Here is a 17,157-nt window from a genome sequence, read left to right on the forward strand (position 1 = left end):
TGAGCCGTCTGTGAAGACTCTTAACCACTGTTCTTCAGGATATTCATTTAAAATAGGACTTAATCTTGCTATACGAATAATACGAAACTTATCTCGTATGCAGGAGATACTCAACCGGTTTATCTCCCCCGTGTGGCCATAGGATGAAAGTGTCACTGACATTGTGGTACTATCTAGTGGGTTTATGTACCACCACTGCCATCACCAATTTTCATATGGAAAAATAAGGAGAGATCTGCACTGGGGGTGTAAAATGGATTAACTTTACTAACCAACTTTTTCTTTTATATAACCTGTGAATACTAATGTAAGAATGTTAGATGTTAATTCAAAAGAAATGTAATATGATTTGAAATAAATAAATAAATAAATACAAAGACTGAAAGACATAATTATAGAGGTTTGTTTTCATACTTTTATGTTGAAAACTTAAAAAAAACATCAGTTCACTGTTGAAGCAGATAATTATAATTTCAGATACGAAAAAAATTATTCATTTAGTTCAAAAATTGAGGAAGTTATTAAGTCTCAATATATGGCTAAATTGCTCAGTATAAAGCAGTTAACATGTTACAAATATCCCAGTGTTCAATGTGTTAATAACATAGAGACCTATAAGTAACTTGAGAAAAGAATACATTCTTCTTCAATGAATACAGAGTATAACCTCTCTGTGATTGTCTAGCCCCCAATCCCAACCAAGTCTGTAAGTCTCCTAGGTAACATCCACTCCTCCATTCATCTTACATGTACCCATTACCAAAGCTGAATCATATGCAACATAGTCTGAAAATACAAGGGCAGATCAAATATAAATAGGAATTTTTAAAAAAATTTATTGCATTAAAAAAAATACACACATAGAGATCACTTTTCTACATAGTGTCCTGCCTTCGATATACATTTTCTCCTTCAGATTGGTAAGTTTTTGATGCCATCCTGATAGAAATAAAAGGGATGTATGCGGAGCCAGTTGCACAAGAACTCTTCTACAGTTGTACCATCATCGAACCGTTGTCCTCCTACGTCTTGTTTGAGTGGTCCAAACAAATGGTAGTAGCAGGGTGATAAATCTGAACTGTACAGAGGGTGTTCCAGAGGTGTCCAGTAGATTTCCTCCAGTTTTTCCCGTGTTAAAGCAGCAGTATGCGCCCTTGCGTTGTCATGGAGAAGAAGGAAGCTTCGGATTGGTTGCCGGCATCGCTTGCTGCGGTACGCAGTTTTTGCTTCATCCAAAAGGCGACTGATAGGTGGCATTAATTGTCCTTTGTTCGTGAAGAAAATCCACCAGCAAAATGCCCATGCAGTCCCACTAAGTCCATTATAGCGAGAATTCACAACAGCGGAAAATTGACTCACTATAGCGGATTGTTGTTATATCCGATTTTTGTATAAAAGTCGGAAAACCCCCCTACACATTCAAATCGGTATGAAACGGCGATCAGTTTGTTCAAAACTTGCGTTTCTGCAGATGATATCCACACTATGACTTATTTGTTTGTTAATTTTCGAAATCCGATACTACGTGAAGGTGTATGTCTAAGTTCAGTCTGAAAAAATTACAGTACCCCGTATTTCTCCGAATCTAAGACAAACCCCACTTTTTCCTTCAAGAAATTTAAATCAAGCTCTAAAAGTGCTTTGTAAACTCATATGAATGCCTTTGTTATACAGTGCACATTTTTAGACGCCGAACTTTGGCTATCGTTGTCATTTTTTTTTTTTGCGGATGCACAATTATTCTTTATTTCTGCGGGTTTAATGACCATTAACTCAAAATTGGCATCATAATACCAAAGAGAACCCGTTGAAAATTTACCGGCAATACCGATTCCATGCGTCTCTACAATACGGCGATCCGTCAGGAAATTATTCTTGCTGTCTATAAAACTTACAGTACTTTTACTCAGCATCAGATATAACCGGCTACCGCTACACGCAAGTCACGCTTGCCGGGTTCGGCCAACTTCAGCGGCTAGCGATGTATAGGCATAATCGCAGACGTTGAAGATCAACGAACGATTTTATTGCGGACCACAGAGTGTATCTCTTGTACAATACACATTTTTTTTTAGCTATCTTTGTCTTCATGCTGTCGCCAAATATTGGCTTTAGTTAAGCCTATGCTATATTTTCTTGCGCCTGAACAATTATTCTACACTTCCGAGTGTTTAATGACCATTAACTTACAACTGGCATCATAATATCAATGAGAACCCGTTGAAAATTTGCCGATAATACCTGTTCCACGTATCTTTACGACTATCCATCACAAAAATATTGTTCTTCTTCTTAATCTTTTATCCTCCAGGGTTGGTTTTTCCCTCGGACTCAGCGAGGGATCCCACCTCTACCGCCTCAAGGGCAATGTACTGGAGCGTGAACATTGGGCCAGGGGATACAACTGGGGAGAATGACCAGTACCTCGCCCAGGCAGCCTCACCTGCTATGCTGAACAGAGGCCTTGTGGGGGGATGGGAAGATTGGAAGGGATAGACAAGGAAGAGGAAGGAAGCGGCCATGGCCTTAAGTTAGATACCATCCCGGCATTTGCCTGGAGGAGAAGTGAGAAACAACAGAAAACCACTTTGAGGATGGCTGAGGTAGGAATCGAACCCACCTCTACTCATTCGACCTCCCAAGGATGAGTGGCCCCATTCTAGCCTTCTTACCACTTTTCAAATTTCGTGGCAGACCCGAGAATCAAATCTGGGTCTCCGGGGATGGCAGCTAATCACACTAACCACTACACCACAGAGGCGGACACAAAAATATAAAACATAATTTTACTAAGAGTCAGGTACAGTACACGTGTTATAACTCTGCCAGTGAGTAGCCGTAGCCTTTCTAAGAATTCGAAGGCCCACATGTTTCGATGCCATTCTGCAAATTCGAGAAACGTTTTCGTAGAGGCTAATAGAATGGCAATCTCTCTTCAATATTTCCCGAGATACACACAGGCACTGTACAATTGGCTGTCACGGCTAGTGATGTATAATAAAGAGGTGGTTGTTTATTGTCAACTAATTTTGTGTGTGCGTGTGCGTGCACGTGCAAGGGTGAAAAGCAGCAGTTGCCAGTGGTATTCATTAGTGTTAGGCCGCGAATGCAAAGCGACCCTTGATTTTTCGCATGAGATTCTGTGGGAAAAAAACGTCTTGGATTAGGAGAAATACAGTATCACTCCAGAGTTTTCTTCTTCAAATGGCGTCACCTAACCTAACCGTATATGCGTCATGAAAACATATTTGAAACGCATGTAGAGAGATGAGTTGTCCTCGCTAAAAATTTAGATGTGAATAGCCTTTCCGAAATTTACCTAGACGCGAGAAAATATTAACTATCCTCTGAAATCAGTGATATACTCTGCCATATCTTGAGGTGTATCACATTCTTACTTAATCTCAACTACCAGACACGTTCCGGATCACATGGTATACACCGAAAGGAAGTATAAAGGCTTCGGTTTGTTTCGCGCCATTTGGGAAGCCAAACTACAGCATATTAACATCAGTAATAATTACCACTTGCAAATAACGGCTACATTAATGCAACTAGGAACTTGGAACAGGAACATACAATTTGTTTGCAAGATCTAGGCATAGAAATGAATGATCGAGTTATGTCCAAAAATAGCCATCTTCCCAATGTAAGGAAGGTCCGACAGATACTATGAGACAGAGAAGTTCAGTCACGGACGAAGTTGCCGCACAAAGGAAAGGGCGCTGGACTCTTCCAGGAATATACGCCAGGGAACAAATGGATAAGAGATCACCGAGTCTTATCCTGTGCGGAATGGAGAGAGGTCATCAAGATGACAGCGAGTGTGTGCGCCGTTCGCTCCGTGCCAGGAAGGTCGCAGGACAACACCCTCTGTCGGCGTTGCCACAGAGAGCACAAAACTCTTGCCCATGTCCTGGGAGCCTGCCCTCACGGGGAGGTACTGAGAAATTCCCGCCATCATACAATACGACACATGATCACGACCTCGCTGAGGGATCACGGTTTCACGGTGCACGAAGAGATCTCTGGCTTAGCTACCGACGGGAGTAACAGGCGAATTGACATGATAGCCTTTCAACCAGTTAGCAAGCAAGGACTAATCGTAGATCCCACAATACGCTTCGAGTCGCACATTGGCCAGGCCAAAGAGGTGGATGCCGAAAAGAAGTCAATTTACCAGCCAACTGTAAACTACTATAAAGATAAATATCACCTAGATAATATTTCCATCCATGGACTCATGATCGGAGCTTGAGGCACAATCCCTAAATTTCTTGTACAGCTATGGGATTCTCTCGGTCTCAGCCGGACACAACTTCACGACATCGCTATTGCTGCAATACGAGGTTCAGTGACCATACTCCGCAATCATCTATATAGCATTTGAAGAACCATATTGTAAATTTATTCCTGAGCCTTGGAGTGATTATTTCTACCTGGCACACCAGCAAACTCAACAGTATCCTAGAAGACTGTCCGTATGGCAGCCTCCGCATAGGGGAAGTTGTAATAATAAATAATAATAATAACATTAAAATCAAGAGATTGTTTACTTCAGCCGTTATTTTTAACGAGTTAACAACCGCTATCGGCCATGTTATTTGCGCATTTGTTACAAAAACTTGTTATCCTCTTTCATTTCAAATTTTCTTTAGAGAACAGCAGTTGTTGGATATTACTAATCGACTCCAACATCGCCTTCGAATGTTGACGAGAGAGCACGCAAATGCAAATAGTGAGAAAACTATACCGTACTAAAGATGATCAATCGCATTTGTGGCAAATGTTTCAGTTTCCTTATAAACAGCGTCACCTATCCTAACAACCGTACTATACATATGATGAAAACATACTTCAAGCACCAGTAGAGAAATGATAACCTTCTCGCTATAAATTTAAATGATAATAACCTTTCCGTAATTTAACCAGACGCTAGAAAATATAAACTAACCTGTGAAGTCAATTATGCACTCTGCCATATCTAGAAGTGTGTCCCATTTTAGCATTAAAATTAAGCGATCGTTTAGTCAGCCTTTATCGGACATGTTATTTACACATTTATTACAAAATTATGTTCTCTTTCATTTCAAATTTTCTTTACGGAACAGCAGTCAATGGGTATTAATAATAGACTCCTATATCGCCTTCGAATGTCGACGAAAGAACTCGCTAGTGGACATAGCGAGGAAACGATACGAAGATAATCGATTACATGCAACATAATTGCTGGGGTGCATAAATATCAGTAACAGAAAAAATCGTGCACGCTTAATCGCTCATAATAACAGATGCAGACATGCCAACTTTCAAAAGTAAAAAATCAGGAGAAATTTTGCAGTGAATCACGACGTATTACGACACATCACTGATGGCAGAACATGTACAAATTCATTATAATTCAATACATTAACAATTCTATTTGGCCTACCTATATATATTTTCTCATCATTTACATGTGAATACTAAATACTGGACATACCTGAACTGTAGGAACATGTGACTTCTCATCCTTCAACATGGTATCACATTATGACTAATTGTTGTTCAACACACCAGTAACTGACTTAGTCCTCTTCAGAAACTCGGAACTAAATTTTTGCTCAAAGCACTTGTCTTGCTGAACCGATTTCAAGGTTAAATGTTTCTCCAAAGTTTGTTCAGACAGCAAGGATCTGAACTGTGTTTTTGTCTTTGTGACTGTGCTAAAAATCCTTTCACATTCTGCATTGCTATGTGGAATTGATAAAATAGCAAGCATCACCTTAGAGAGTCTGTCATGTGTAAGTTCACCATCAGCTGATTTCATCTGACCTACCAATGCCCATTGAACTTCAATTCTTCCTTTTGCCAGGTCTGTTTCTTCGAGCTGAAAGTTACAGAACTGGGAGTGCAGAATATCAGTTTCTTTATCCAAATGTTCCGTTTCACTAGTCAAAATGTTCGGACACTTGTTAATGAAAAATCTAAGGCTAGAAAATGATGCCTTACTAATAGCAGAAATATTTGCAACTTCTGCATTAATTAAAACTTCATCTTTGAACGGAAATTTGTTTACCATGTAGTCACACGATGAAGAGAAGAGAAACACTTTCTAACAGACTTAAAGAATCAGACTTCAAGGTGTTCACTAAAACAAATGCAGAGTTTCCTATCATCAGATCACAATCATCCTTTTGATTTGCTGGAGTATGATAATCTACATCAAGGAGAGAGGAGGATCTTTTAATAACGTCTGGTTTCACAAACCTTGCCATCACATTCTTCAATAGTTCCTCCAAAACTGACCTCAATAAGTGGATGTGCGGCATACTTGACTGAAGAGCTACGTTTGGATTCTCAAAGATATCCATAAAACTTGAGAGAAAAAGGCAAAAAGATTTATGTAAATTTGATGAAAGGAACATGAAAAGTCGTTCTTCACGTGACAATGCATGGCTCTTAGTATCATAAGTAGTTTCATTTTTGTTAGTGAAACTGATGACTGGGTTTTCCTTTTAACTGAGGAGTGAGGTGAAATGTTATGACAATCCTTAACGTTTTCAGACAAACAAGACACATCTGCACTTAAACTGTGCTTAGGAATTTTGTAAGTCTTCAAAGTTCCCATCTGAGAATCCTTACTCACAATTTCGTTCCTGAATAATGTAACCAAAGGGTCCCACTGACGCAAAATCCTATCTAAACACCTTCTTAGTGATAACACTGATAACCATCGAGTAGACACATGCTTCAGAATTTTCCTGATCTCTGTGTTGTGTAAAGTCTGAAATTCTCTGAACTTTTCTTTCCTCTTTGCACTCCTTTCCAGATAATAAAATATATCAATTATACTTTCATCTACATTTACGAGCAAGCACGCCGCACCCTTCTCGGCAGCAAGATTAATTAGGTGACAAGAGCAGCCCACGATGATTATGTTACTATTTTCCCGCTTCAAACATCCTGCCACACCATTCTTTAATCCTACCATTACTGGAGCATTATCAGCACCAAGAGCTAGGCAGTTTTTTATTGGAATGCAGAATTCCCAAAAAGTTGAGAGCAAAAGATTGGCAATGTTAGCTCCAGTAGCATCCCCTTCTAAATTCGGCACAGAGAGTAGGACAAATCTGAATTTCATTGAGTTCAGGCCTAAAAAATGTTACAACAATGGGATATATTTTCAAGTCGCTTTTATTGCTACTATCAGTAGCAACAGAAAATGCATTCAGCTGCAAATGTGATACAATTTTCGCCCTTTCTTCCATGCACATTTCTGTAATGATAGTCGCTGTTTTCGTTTTAGCACACCCATATCGTTTAGCGATTTCCGAATCAGGAAACATTTTGCGAAACAATGGTCCCGCGTGATTGGCACAATTTACTATAAATGACGTAAATAATGCCTCGGCATTCGTCACAGGATTTACATCTTGGTTTTTACATGAAAAATTCAGTTTCTGGTTTCTTTCTACACACTGGACACTCTTCTTATGTTTTTTGTTTGCACATGCTTGAGTATATCGCATTTCCCGCCATGTGCAACTGAAAAATCTCACCTACGTATAGTACAGAATGTGAACGTTGGTCCCTTTCTGGATTCACTCAAACATGGAAACTCTTCTCTATAAGCACTTTTAAACACTGCATCATATTTCTTTTATGACGTTTTGGCCAAAACATATATTAAGTCATAACACGATCACTTCTGCAGGTCTTGCCTCAGGTAGAACGACTATGGCGTGCTATTTCTGAGGTTAGGTTACTCCAAAGAGAATGTTACTCGCCTGACTCGCTTGCAAAGAGAATGACTGTATTATAGACCAAAGGGCAGCACATGACTGGCCACCGTGTCCCGTACTGCCATCTGGTATCATTATTAGAACTACTATCGACCAGCCATACTCAGCCATATATCGATAGAATGAGGAAATCCGCGGGAGTTTAAAATAATATGAAAATTCTCTCTGAAAATCGGGACATAGGGCCCAGTGATCGGGAGATCGGGAGGAATGATGAAATATCGGGAGTCTCCCGCTCAAATCGCGAGACTTGGCACGTCTGCAGATGCGTCAGTGATAGGGCTCTCGCTGTAACCGAAGGATAATCATCATCATCATCATCTGTTTTCCACTCCAGTTGCCCGGGTGTGGTTTACGAGCACTCTCCACTTCTGTCTGTCCATGTACCACTCTTCTCTCAAGACGACATCCCAGCTGACTCTGCTCTTGTTCCTATGTCTTCTTTGACTTGGTCCAGCCATCTCTTCCTAGGTCTTCCTACCGGTCGTTTTCCGGCCACGACAGTGTGTAGCCATCGTTTTGCTGTCCTTCCATCGTCCAATCGTTTGACATGGCCAAACCATTTCATACAGGCCCTCGTCACTTTTTCATTCAGGGATGATACACAGTTTAATATAAGAATTTGAAGGGACAGCAAAACACTGTCGGTATAACGGGGTTCTTGTTACATGCCATACTCGCTATAGCCGACTTCTACTGTAAAGGGTCATATTTTGGCATTGAGCGGACCGGCTTGTTCTGTTCTTTGTACCGCCACTCCATGCTTGCTTGCTTTGACTCTAAAGTGATGCATCCAAGTTTCATCACAAGTCACAATACGACACAAGAAATTCTCTACTTCCTCCTCGTAGCGACGCAGGAGTCTCTGACAAACTTCCTGGCGTAAAGTTTTTTGTTCCTGGTTGAGGAGATGAGAAACTCACCTTGCAGACAATTTTCTGAAGTGGAGTTCATCTCGGATGATGGTTTGAACACTTCCATAACTTATTCCTAATGCGAAAACAGTTTACGAAAAAATTGTTGCCGATCTTCACCAATGATGTCCCGAATGGCAACAATGTTGTCTGCAGTGATGCTTGTCCGTGGTCTCCTTTCATGAGGTTCATTTTCCACAGCATCTCTTCCTGCCACAAATTTTTTAGCCCACTCATACAGTCGAGTCTGCGAAAGTGTTTCTTCCCTAAACTGTGCGCGGAGCTGTATAAAAATTTCGTAAGGTTTGGTGACATCTTTTGCGAGAAATTTGATAATGATGCATTGCGTAACAGTCTTGCTCACGCATGGCCTGCTGAAGCAGCCCACTGTCGTTCGTGTTCGCAAACCCCTTCTCCAGACACCCTCGCCCCGCCTCAGAATAATTACTAGCAGCAGCAGCAGTACATTCAAATTCCCGTTCATACTTGATCCGCCTTTGTATCTGATAAGCCTTCCATTGTTATATGTCATTCACAGCTATGATTGAGGAGGCAGAGCAAATTCGTAATTGTGCTGGAGGAAAGTACTCTTAGCCACCAGCTTACAATAAAGAATGCAACTAGACCTGATGTCCATTCGTCTTCGATAATAATATGCTAATTTCTAGAGCACATGGCTGTATAACTTGGTTCATGAATAATGTTACAGGAATCCATATTATGAACTGCTATTCACTGAAGATAAAGCAACATGATATACGATGTATACTAACTTGGCAATAACAGGTATATCCAAGCCCTGGGATATAGCTTGCAAGACATCATTGTGATTGGCATGTTGTGGTCGTTCATCTCGAGTACGTCCATGCACCGCGATTGCAGCTATTCCTGTACTTGCCAACTTACGACACAACTTCAAAGTGGCTTCCAAATCAGGAAAAATGCGAATCTTGCATGTAACAGGCACAGATACAGAATTTACAAGTGTGCTCAAGATGTTATGAGCCTTTTCTGGCTGAGAAAGAAGAGCGACACCCATTCCTCCATCAACAGAGAACTTCTTTGGGCAACCCATGTTTACATCGATCCCAGCCACATCATTTTCCCTGGGAAAGAAAAGAAAAAAGGTTATGAAACTCACTCACACAGATGTTAAGTTTCAAAATATTGAACCAGAAAAATAGACATAACCACAATTCTCCAGTTGTTCACACAAACAACAAAATATAATGAAAGAAAATAAGCTCTGCTATAATTAAGACAATTGACTTTTCTGATATGTCACTGCTCTTGACTACACTATCTGTTAAATTGAGGTTAATATTCTTACAACCAATTATTACTATTTAATAATTATTTATTTTTAAGCATACCTGCTTCACCTTGTTTAAATAACCTTTAGATTAATGTTGATTTAAAACTTCTGTTTTCCAAAAAGACTTACTGAAATTTGACATGTGAGACACAATCCAGTATCAACAATAATTAATTGTTCAAAATTTAACCAATTGCTTTAATTCACATTACAAATTCCAATCAAGAATATATTACATTCAACCGATTTAAGCTACCAATGATACCCTTTTTTAGACAAAGATAGAATTACGTTATATAGAAGCATGGCATTACAAATCCATCACGAATCCCTCCTAGCTAACACAACTGGTCCAACAACCAAAAGAAAAAGTGAGTCGTCCAGTTGCAAAAACCGTTATGTCCATTTTTTCTCAAAATGAGTTGTATGGAGCTCATCAAAATACACATTCCAGTAATGTAATACGTTTAAAGGTGACAAATAACTGGAACTGCTGCACAAGTCGTATGTTCAACGTGTTATGGCCCATCATAAAATGCAAAGATCAGAGAGAGTGCTGCAAAAGTCGTTTTATCCCACCTTTGAAAGGATTTTTTTTTTTAATTTGTTCTGTTTAATACATTATTGCCACAGCAAGAACATAACTCAACAGTATCTTCCCAGTGAGTTAAGTATTAAAGCCGACACACGGAGAAAATTGACATGTAAAGTACGATTGTTTTTCTGGCTTTTTTGATGACTAAAACACTGGTTTTGTGTCACCTTCCACTGATTGCAGTTCAACGTGCCTCTCCCTTTCAAATCTTGTACTGATGCGGATTTGGAGCAAAACCTAAATACTGATCTAAAATCAGAGGAAAGCAGATGCATTCTACGAGCAGCTGAAACTTGGAGAAATGACTTTCTACTTCGATTATCAAATGAATCATGCAATCTCCAAAATTCCTGACCAGGCGGCATATTTTTAAGCCAGCTGTACATTTACAACTTCACTATTTGTGAGCGGGGGGTTCTACAGATCCTCAGGGGAGAAGCAAAACATTTGCTTATGTATGGCTTGAGAATTTATAAAGGAAGGGTTGCATCTACACTTTACCAGAGTTTAACATCTATCAACCTCGCAAATAACCATTCCAGCATGCTGGTGGCCGACGGTTGTGGAAAAAGGCCACAACAAAAATAAAATCATAACTGGAATGCTTGGCAAGTTCTTGGCTGAACTTCAATAAAAAAGATAACTCTGCTATTTCCTGTGGTACAGCATTCACTTATCCCTCCTGATAGGGTTTTTGGACGAATCGAGGCCGATGTCAGGAAGCATACAACACTTCTTACGGATCAAGAGTATGTTAACATCTTTAAATCTCACGCAACTGTGATTTGGTTGGGAAACAGCTGTCCTGTGATGGACTAGAAACAGGCAATGTCTCACACACTGAAGGAAACAGGTAACTGACATTTCAAACTTCAACTTTGTAAGAGGATCATACTTACACAAACAAAATCAGACAACTGTGTGATAAGAGGTGAAGTAAACTGTAACAACGATTGTAGTGAAGCGAAAAGCATATTAAAGCATGGAAAACGCTTTTCTGCTATTGTGCCAGTATCAATGGAAGAAGGGAGGTTAGGGTTCCTCTTAAGAAAGATAAGCTCAACAATCTGATCATACTGCTGACCAAACATTAAGGGAAAGAGTGGATAGGCAACGATGACCTTGCGTTCTTTAAGACACTGTTTGACCAGCAGCAAACTTTAAACAGTGGAATGCCAGACTATGACACTGCTGTGGCATATTTTGTTGAGGACAAGAATGGATTCTTAATAAACCTGTACGGAATGTTAAAGAACTTATAAAGCGTTTTGAATGAACGATGATTTCTTGACGTTATCATAAAATCAAAGAGCAGGGATTAGATATCAAAACAAATTATATCATAACCTTAAAATTATTTCCATTCATGCTATTTTCATAGTGTAATACTTCAAATGTAGCTAATAAAACATGTTCACCATATATATGCACACTCTATTCCATATACTGCTGCAAAAACCTTTATCTCCATAAAACTGCTGCAAAACTTATGTTCAATTTTTTTTCTTTTTTTGCAAATAACAAGGGTTTGTATAAGTTATATTTTGTGGAGATTTTGTGGTATGACGAAGATGAACGTTTACAGTTTAATTACAAAATTTCAACCTCCTATCTTTATTGCACAACAAATGACAGTTTTTTGCACTTCCTGAAAAATTTGTTTGTCTACACATAATGGGTCTTGCAACTGGACGACTCGCGTAAACCATGGTTTGACTCCGAGTGTTACACAGCAAGAAACAAGGTATTACAAAAACTGCACACATTCAAGAATCTGTCAGACCAACAAAACCACAAGAAACTGAGGTATGCCAAATTGCTCCTAATGAAGAGAGAGGGGTACTCACATAGGATGGAATAGCAAGTGATAAGAGAAGCCAGAATATCCACAGTTGCAGCTCATTGAGATGCTCATTTTTTCAGAGCTGCTACAGAGGACGATGTTCCCAAAATATGACATAACAAAGACGTACTTATCTAGAGTTATCTAGAGTTATCTAGAGTTATCTAGAGTTAAGTTTTCCATTATATTAATACCTGTATATCTATTTTATTTTTGTCATTACTGGTTCATGTTATCACTAAACCCTATCATTGACAAGTTTACACAACGTAAACAATACTGTACATATGTAAGCACGTTTTAAGTGATTTGATAGAATCTGAGGATGTTCTTTTAGAAAGAAACATGTCATTCTTTGTATATTGGTGTGTATTTTACAGGTATGTTTCTAGTGTTATGATTTATATTGTAATTGCTGCGTGCTTGGCAGACTGGAAAGTTTTTATTGCATTTAACTAAGCCCACAATGCAAAATATGGCTTCATTCTTAAAAGAAAAAGAAAAAAAAAATCCTTAAATTCATAATCAGCACCATAGAAAATAATGTAATAAATATCAGTGATGGCCTGCCAAAATCAGCAGATTTCACACAAACAAATAGGGTCTTACAAGGTGACCCGCTAAGCCGATAGTGTTTGACAAAGTTACGCATGATGTAATACAAATGGTGACAAGCAAAGACTTGAAAATGTACCTGTATGCTGATGACACCGTCGTACTAAGTAACAACAGGACATCAATATAAGATGAAGTTTGCATAATCAACTAGAGACAAATTAGATGCATGATCGTCATGATTTTGTTATATATGTTGTTAGTTACAATGCCATTGGTCCTGGGCATGTCTTACACTTTTATACAATTGTATTAGAAATACTAGCCTAGACGCTCAATGTGTTATTTTTAAGTCGAAGGACTGATACCACTTTATTTTAACCTAAACATCAATATCTCAAGCTAACATATTGTCCATAAATTTATGGGCTCTATACTCAACCTTTTATAATCATTTAACTCCATTGTGTTAAGACCATCACAAACACGCCATCCCCAAATCAGAAGAATCAGGTATATGAAATTTAAGTCCTTGGCGCAGCTGAGAATCGAACCCTGGGCTCTCCAAACCAGAGACGAGTATGCTGATCATTCGGCCAAGGAGCTAGACACACATTTAACTTTCCTAATGTTTACGAATTCAAATGGAAGTACCCTAAATTACTCTAGATTACTGAGCACTTTCCTTTTTTCATCCTGTTCTTGACAATATTTATCTAGGTATTTACATGGGACATACGGATCCAAGAGGAAGAAAGAACAAGAGTTTGAAAGGTAGGAATAACAACAGCAACTTAATGCTGCCAAGGAGGATACGTGTTGTCTGTAAGGCAACAAGAGAAGGCAGGGTTGTCTTCAGTGCACTGTTCGCCCTTGATGAATGAATACTTCACTAACCACAACACACCTGTCCTTCCACAGCTTCAGCTAATTCTCAAGCTCAAAAAGCAGCTTAAAGGATGCTCATTTGCCTTGCCACACACAGTGCAAGCGGTCACAATAGCGGCCTTTCTTTTACAAGTTGCTTTATGTTGTACCGACACAGACAGGCGATGATGGGATAGGAAAGAGCTAGGAGTGGGAAGGAAGTGGTTAAGGTACAGCCCAGGCATTCAGCTGGTGTGAAAATGGGAAATGATGGAAAACCATCCTCAGAAGAAAAGCACTTTTTGAGGTTATCGAAATCTGTCATGAGAAAAGTACTTGAAGAGACAAAATAAAGGTTAGAGTACCCCACAGGCTCATTGTACTGAGATTGTCAATGGAAGCATTATGGGAGATACCAATGTTGTAGATGGACAAATAGGTACATTAATTTCTTAATATATAAGAAACATTCTGTAGTGAAATATAAATTCAAAGGAAGAAAGATCATAATCACATGTAACGTACACCATGTATAACATGGTAAGACTAATATGATTGTAGTTATGAACTATACTGTACGTAGTTATTAAAAACTTCTGAATAGTAATACAAAAGAGATTTCTCACGCAGTAACAAAAATGTTTTAAAATCAAAGCATCATTTCATATAACGACATTAACTCTAATGTCTCATGCTAATGAAATGATGGTGGCTTGCCATGATATTCGGCTTCACAGTAGTAATTATGAAGAGGCTCAACTTTATTGCGAATTAATGCAATAATCTTACAAGTCATCTATGTAGATGTCAGAATAAATGTTCCGCTTGTCCTTCAAAACTTATTTTGCGCTTCTTTTCAATTTATTGTACAAATGGCTGTTGAATTCATTTGCAAACTCATACCACAGCTTTTCTTTTCCTATTACGGATAGCGGTATACCATCTGTCTTTTTATATTCTATAACACACTCAAATTTAGAAAGTATATTGATATAATCTCTTCCTCCAGCAAAGTAAAATTGCTGATTGAAGTCTTTCCCTGTCACCTTCCCTTGTATTTTCTTCTGTGTTTGGTCTAATTAACTGTCTCGTCCTATCACCAAGTAAATGCACTTTCAAATGGGACCTATTTTTTCGCACAAAAATAGTACAGGTCAGAGGTGACAAATGAAAAACACCATTCGGAAGAGCAAAATAATATTAATACTACACACTGCTGACTTCATCATTAACGTTAAAGCGTTCCGTGAAATGTGATTTTCATACTGCCACGTTAAACTGACACACTGTTAGTGAATTTTTAACAATGGTTGATCAAACTGGCCCTAACAGTTGTATCATGTGTCCATGCTGCCACAATATTTTCCAGGTTTACAGTTATCGTTATACTCAAACTCCAGTTTCCCACATGTGATCTCTTCTTCCTATCTTCATATAATTTTTGTATTTTGATGTGAATGCCTTTTCTTGTACCTCCGATTTCACTCTATCTATCTAATGTTTCCTTGCAGTTCTCACATTATCTATTCTCATTACTTGTCCATATTGAACATCGGATAATGGCTGAGTAGTGGGTGTGTGACGGTAGTGCTCCTCAATATCTTGTGATTTTGGTTGTACATAGTTTGAATAACGAAGTGAAACCGTGTGCCTCTGTATTACTAAGGTTTGAAGAATTGATTAGATCTTAATTAGTGATATATTACGAGCCAAGTTTACGTTATTTGAAGAAGAATCTGTTAATGTAAACATTGAGGTGAAGTGCTACCAACTTGAACATATTTCCAAAGAGTAGTGAAGAGCAGTTACCGTCAACTTACACAATAGATTTTTATATCGATTGTGATACCATTCTTCGCCACCATGAGCTCTTGTGTAGCATGTCAGAAGGCTGTTTCTAGGCAAGATATAAATTCTAAGATTCAGTGCAGCAACTGTCAAGGTTGGTTCCATTGCAAATGTGTTAATGTAGGAGACGTTGAATTAAATTTCTTGAAATCTGAAAATCAAGTTTGGAGGTGTGCTTGTTGTGAAAAGGAAAGACAAAATAGTGTACATGGCTTGGAACTAGCAACAGCACCATCTATTGGTGACATCTATCAGCTCTTACTTGAGTTGAAGAAAGACATTGCAGAGGTTAAGAAATCAAGTATAGAGGGTGAGCGAGAGTTAGGCAAAAGTTTGGAGTTAGCTCGCGTAAAATTGGATGAGAATGCAACATTCATTAAAAAACAGTTGGAAGTAATAAATCCGTGCATGGAGAAAATGGAAAAATTGAGAGAAGAAAATTTAAATCTTAAGAAGCAATTAAAAGACACACAAATACAGTTAGATGAACTTGATCAGTATGGTCGTCGGAACACGGTTGAAATTTTAGGCATACCTGAACGAGTTAATGAGGACGTTTATGAAATTGTTAAGCATGTAGGTCAAGTATTAAATGTAGAGATCAAGAATGAATCGATTGATGCATGTCATAGGTTGAAGAGGCAATTGCATCAAGCTTCAGGTGCCATTGTAGTGAAGTTTGTACACCATAGTATCAAGAATGAACTCATTCTAAAACACAAGGTTAAAAGGGATGCATATGGTGAAGTTGAAATTTGTTAGCTAATAGTGGGACATGTTTCGCCTTCTCTGAAGGCATCATCAGCCATAGTCTTAACCTTAAATTAAAAATAAGCGTCTAAATAACATGTAGTGATGAACTTCACCATATGCATCTGACTTTCATCTTTTTTCTTCAAGATCATGATGAACTTCGGATCTCCCGACTAACTTTGACTTTTACTCTCTCCTCTTTACTTTGATTATATAAGATTTTTCGCCATCGTCAAATTATAACCGCCATTACTATCAACTTTACTTTTATGCAATCTTACCACTTGTTGTTTAACAATCTGTTTTATTCCATTGTACTTATTTTAGCAGCCTTCTAAGGTTAATTTTGTTAATACTTCCACTATTGTATCTCATCACATTGTATTTTCAAACCATCATTGTTATTTTTAATGTTATTTTACTTCAAATCTCTTCAAGATTTAAAAATTCATTTCATCACTACATGTTATTTAGACGCTTATTTTTAATTTAAGGTTAAGACTATGGCTGATGATGCCTTCAGAGAAGGCGAAACATGTCCCACTATTAGCTAACAAATTTATGTAAATCATCCAAGACGATTTTGTATTGATTAGGTGGTCTAATAAATAACTTAATGTTATTATTTCAATCTAATATCATCAATACGGACCAAAAATGATATTTATTACATGTAATATTGG

The 17,157-nt window shown here is 38.3% G+C and overlaps 1 protein-coding gene across 3 annotated transcripts in view; it reads right to left on the reverse strand.

Moving 5' to 3' along the window:
* The window catches only part of Dus2 (Dihydrouridine synthase 2), a 178,787-nt gene that overhangs the window by 153,082 nt on the left and 8,548 nt on the right, over positions 1 to 17,157 (reverse strand). For all 3 annotated transcript variants that reach the window (XR_010860788.2, XR_010860787.2, XM_067151832.2), the window contains exon 3: positions 9,472 to 9,804. Coding sequence is in view for 1 of the 3 variants with exons in the window: in XM_067151832.2 (XP_067007933.2) it covers positions 9,472 to 9,804 (333 nt within the window). In the remaining 2 variants the exon portion in view is untranslated. The remainder of the gene's footprint in view (positions 1 to 9,471; positions 9,805 to 17,157) is intronic.

This window comes from Anabrus simplex, chromosome 7, assembly GCF_040414725.1.
Source record: "Anabrus simplex isolate iqAnaSimp1 chromosome 7, ASM4041472v1, whole genome shotgun sequence".
In the NCBI taxonomy this organism is placed as follows: domain Eukaryota; kingdom Metazoa; phylum Arthropoda; class Insecta; order Orthoptera; family Tettigoniidae; genus Anabrus; species Anabrus simplex.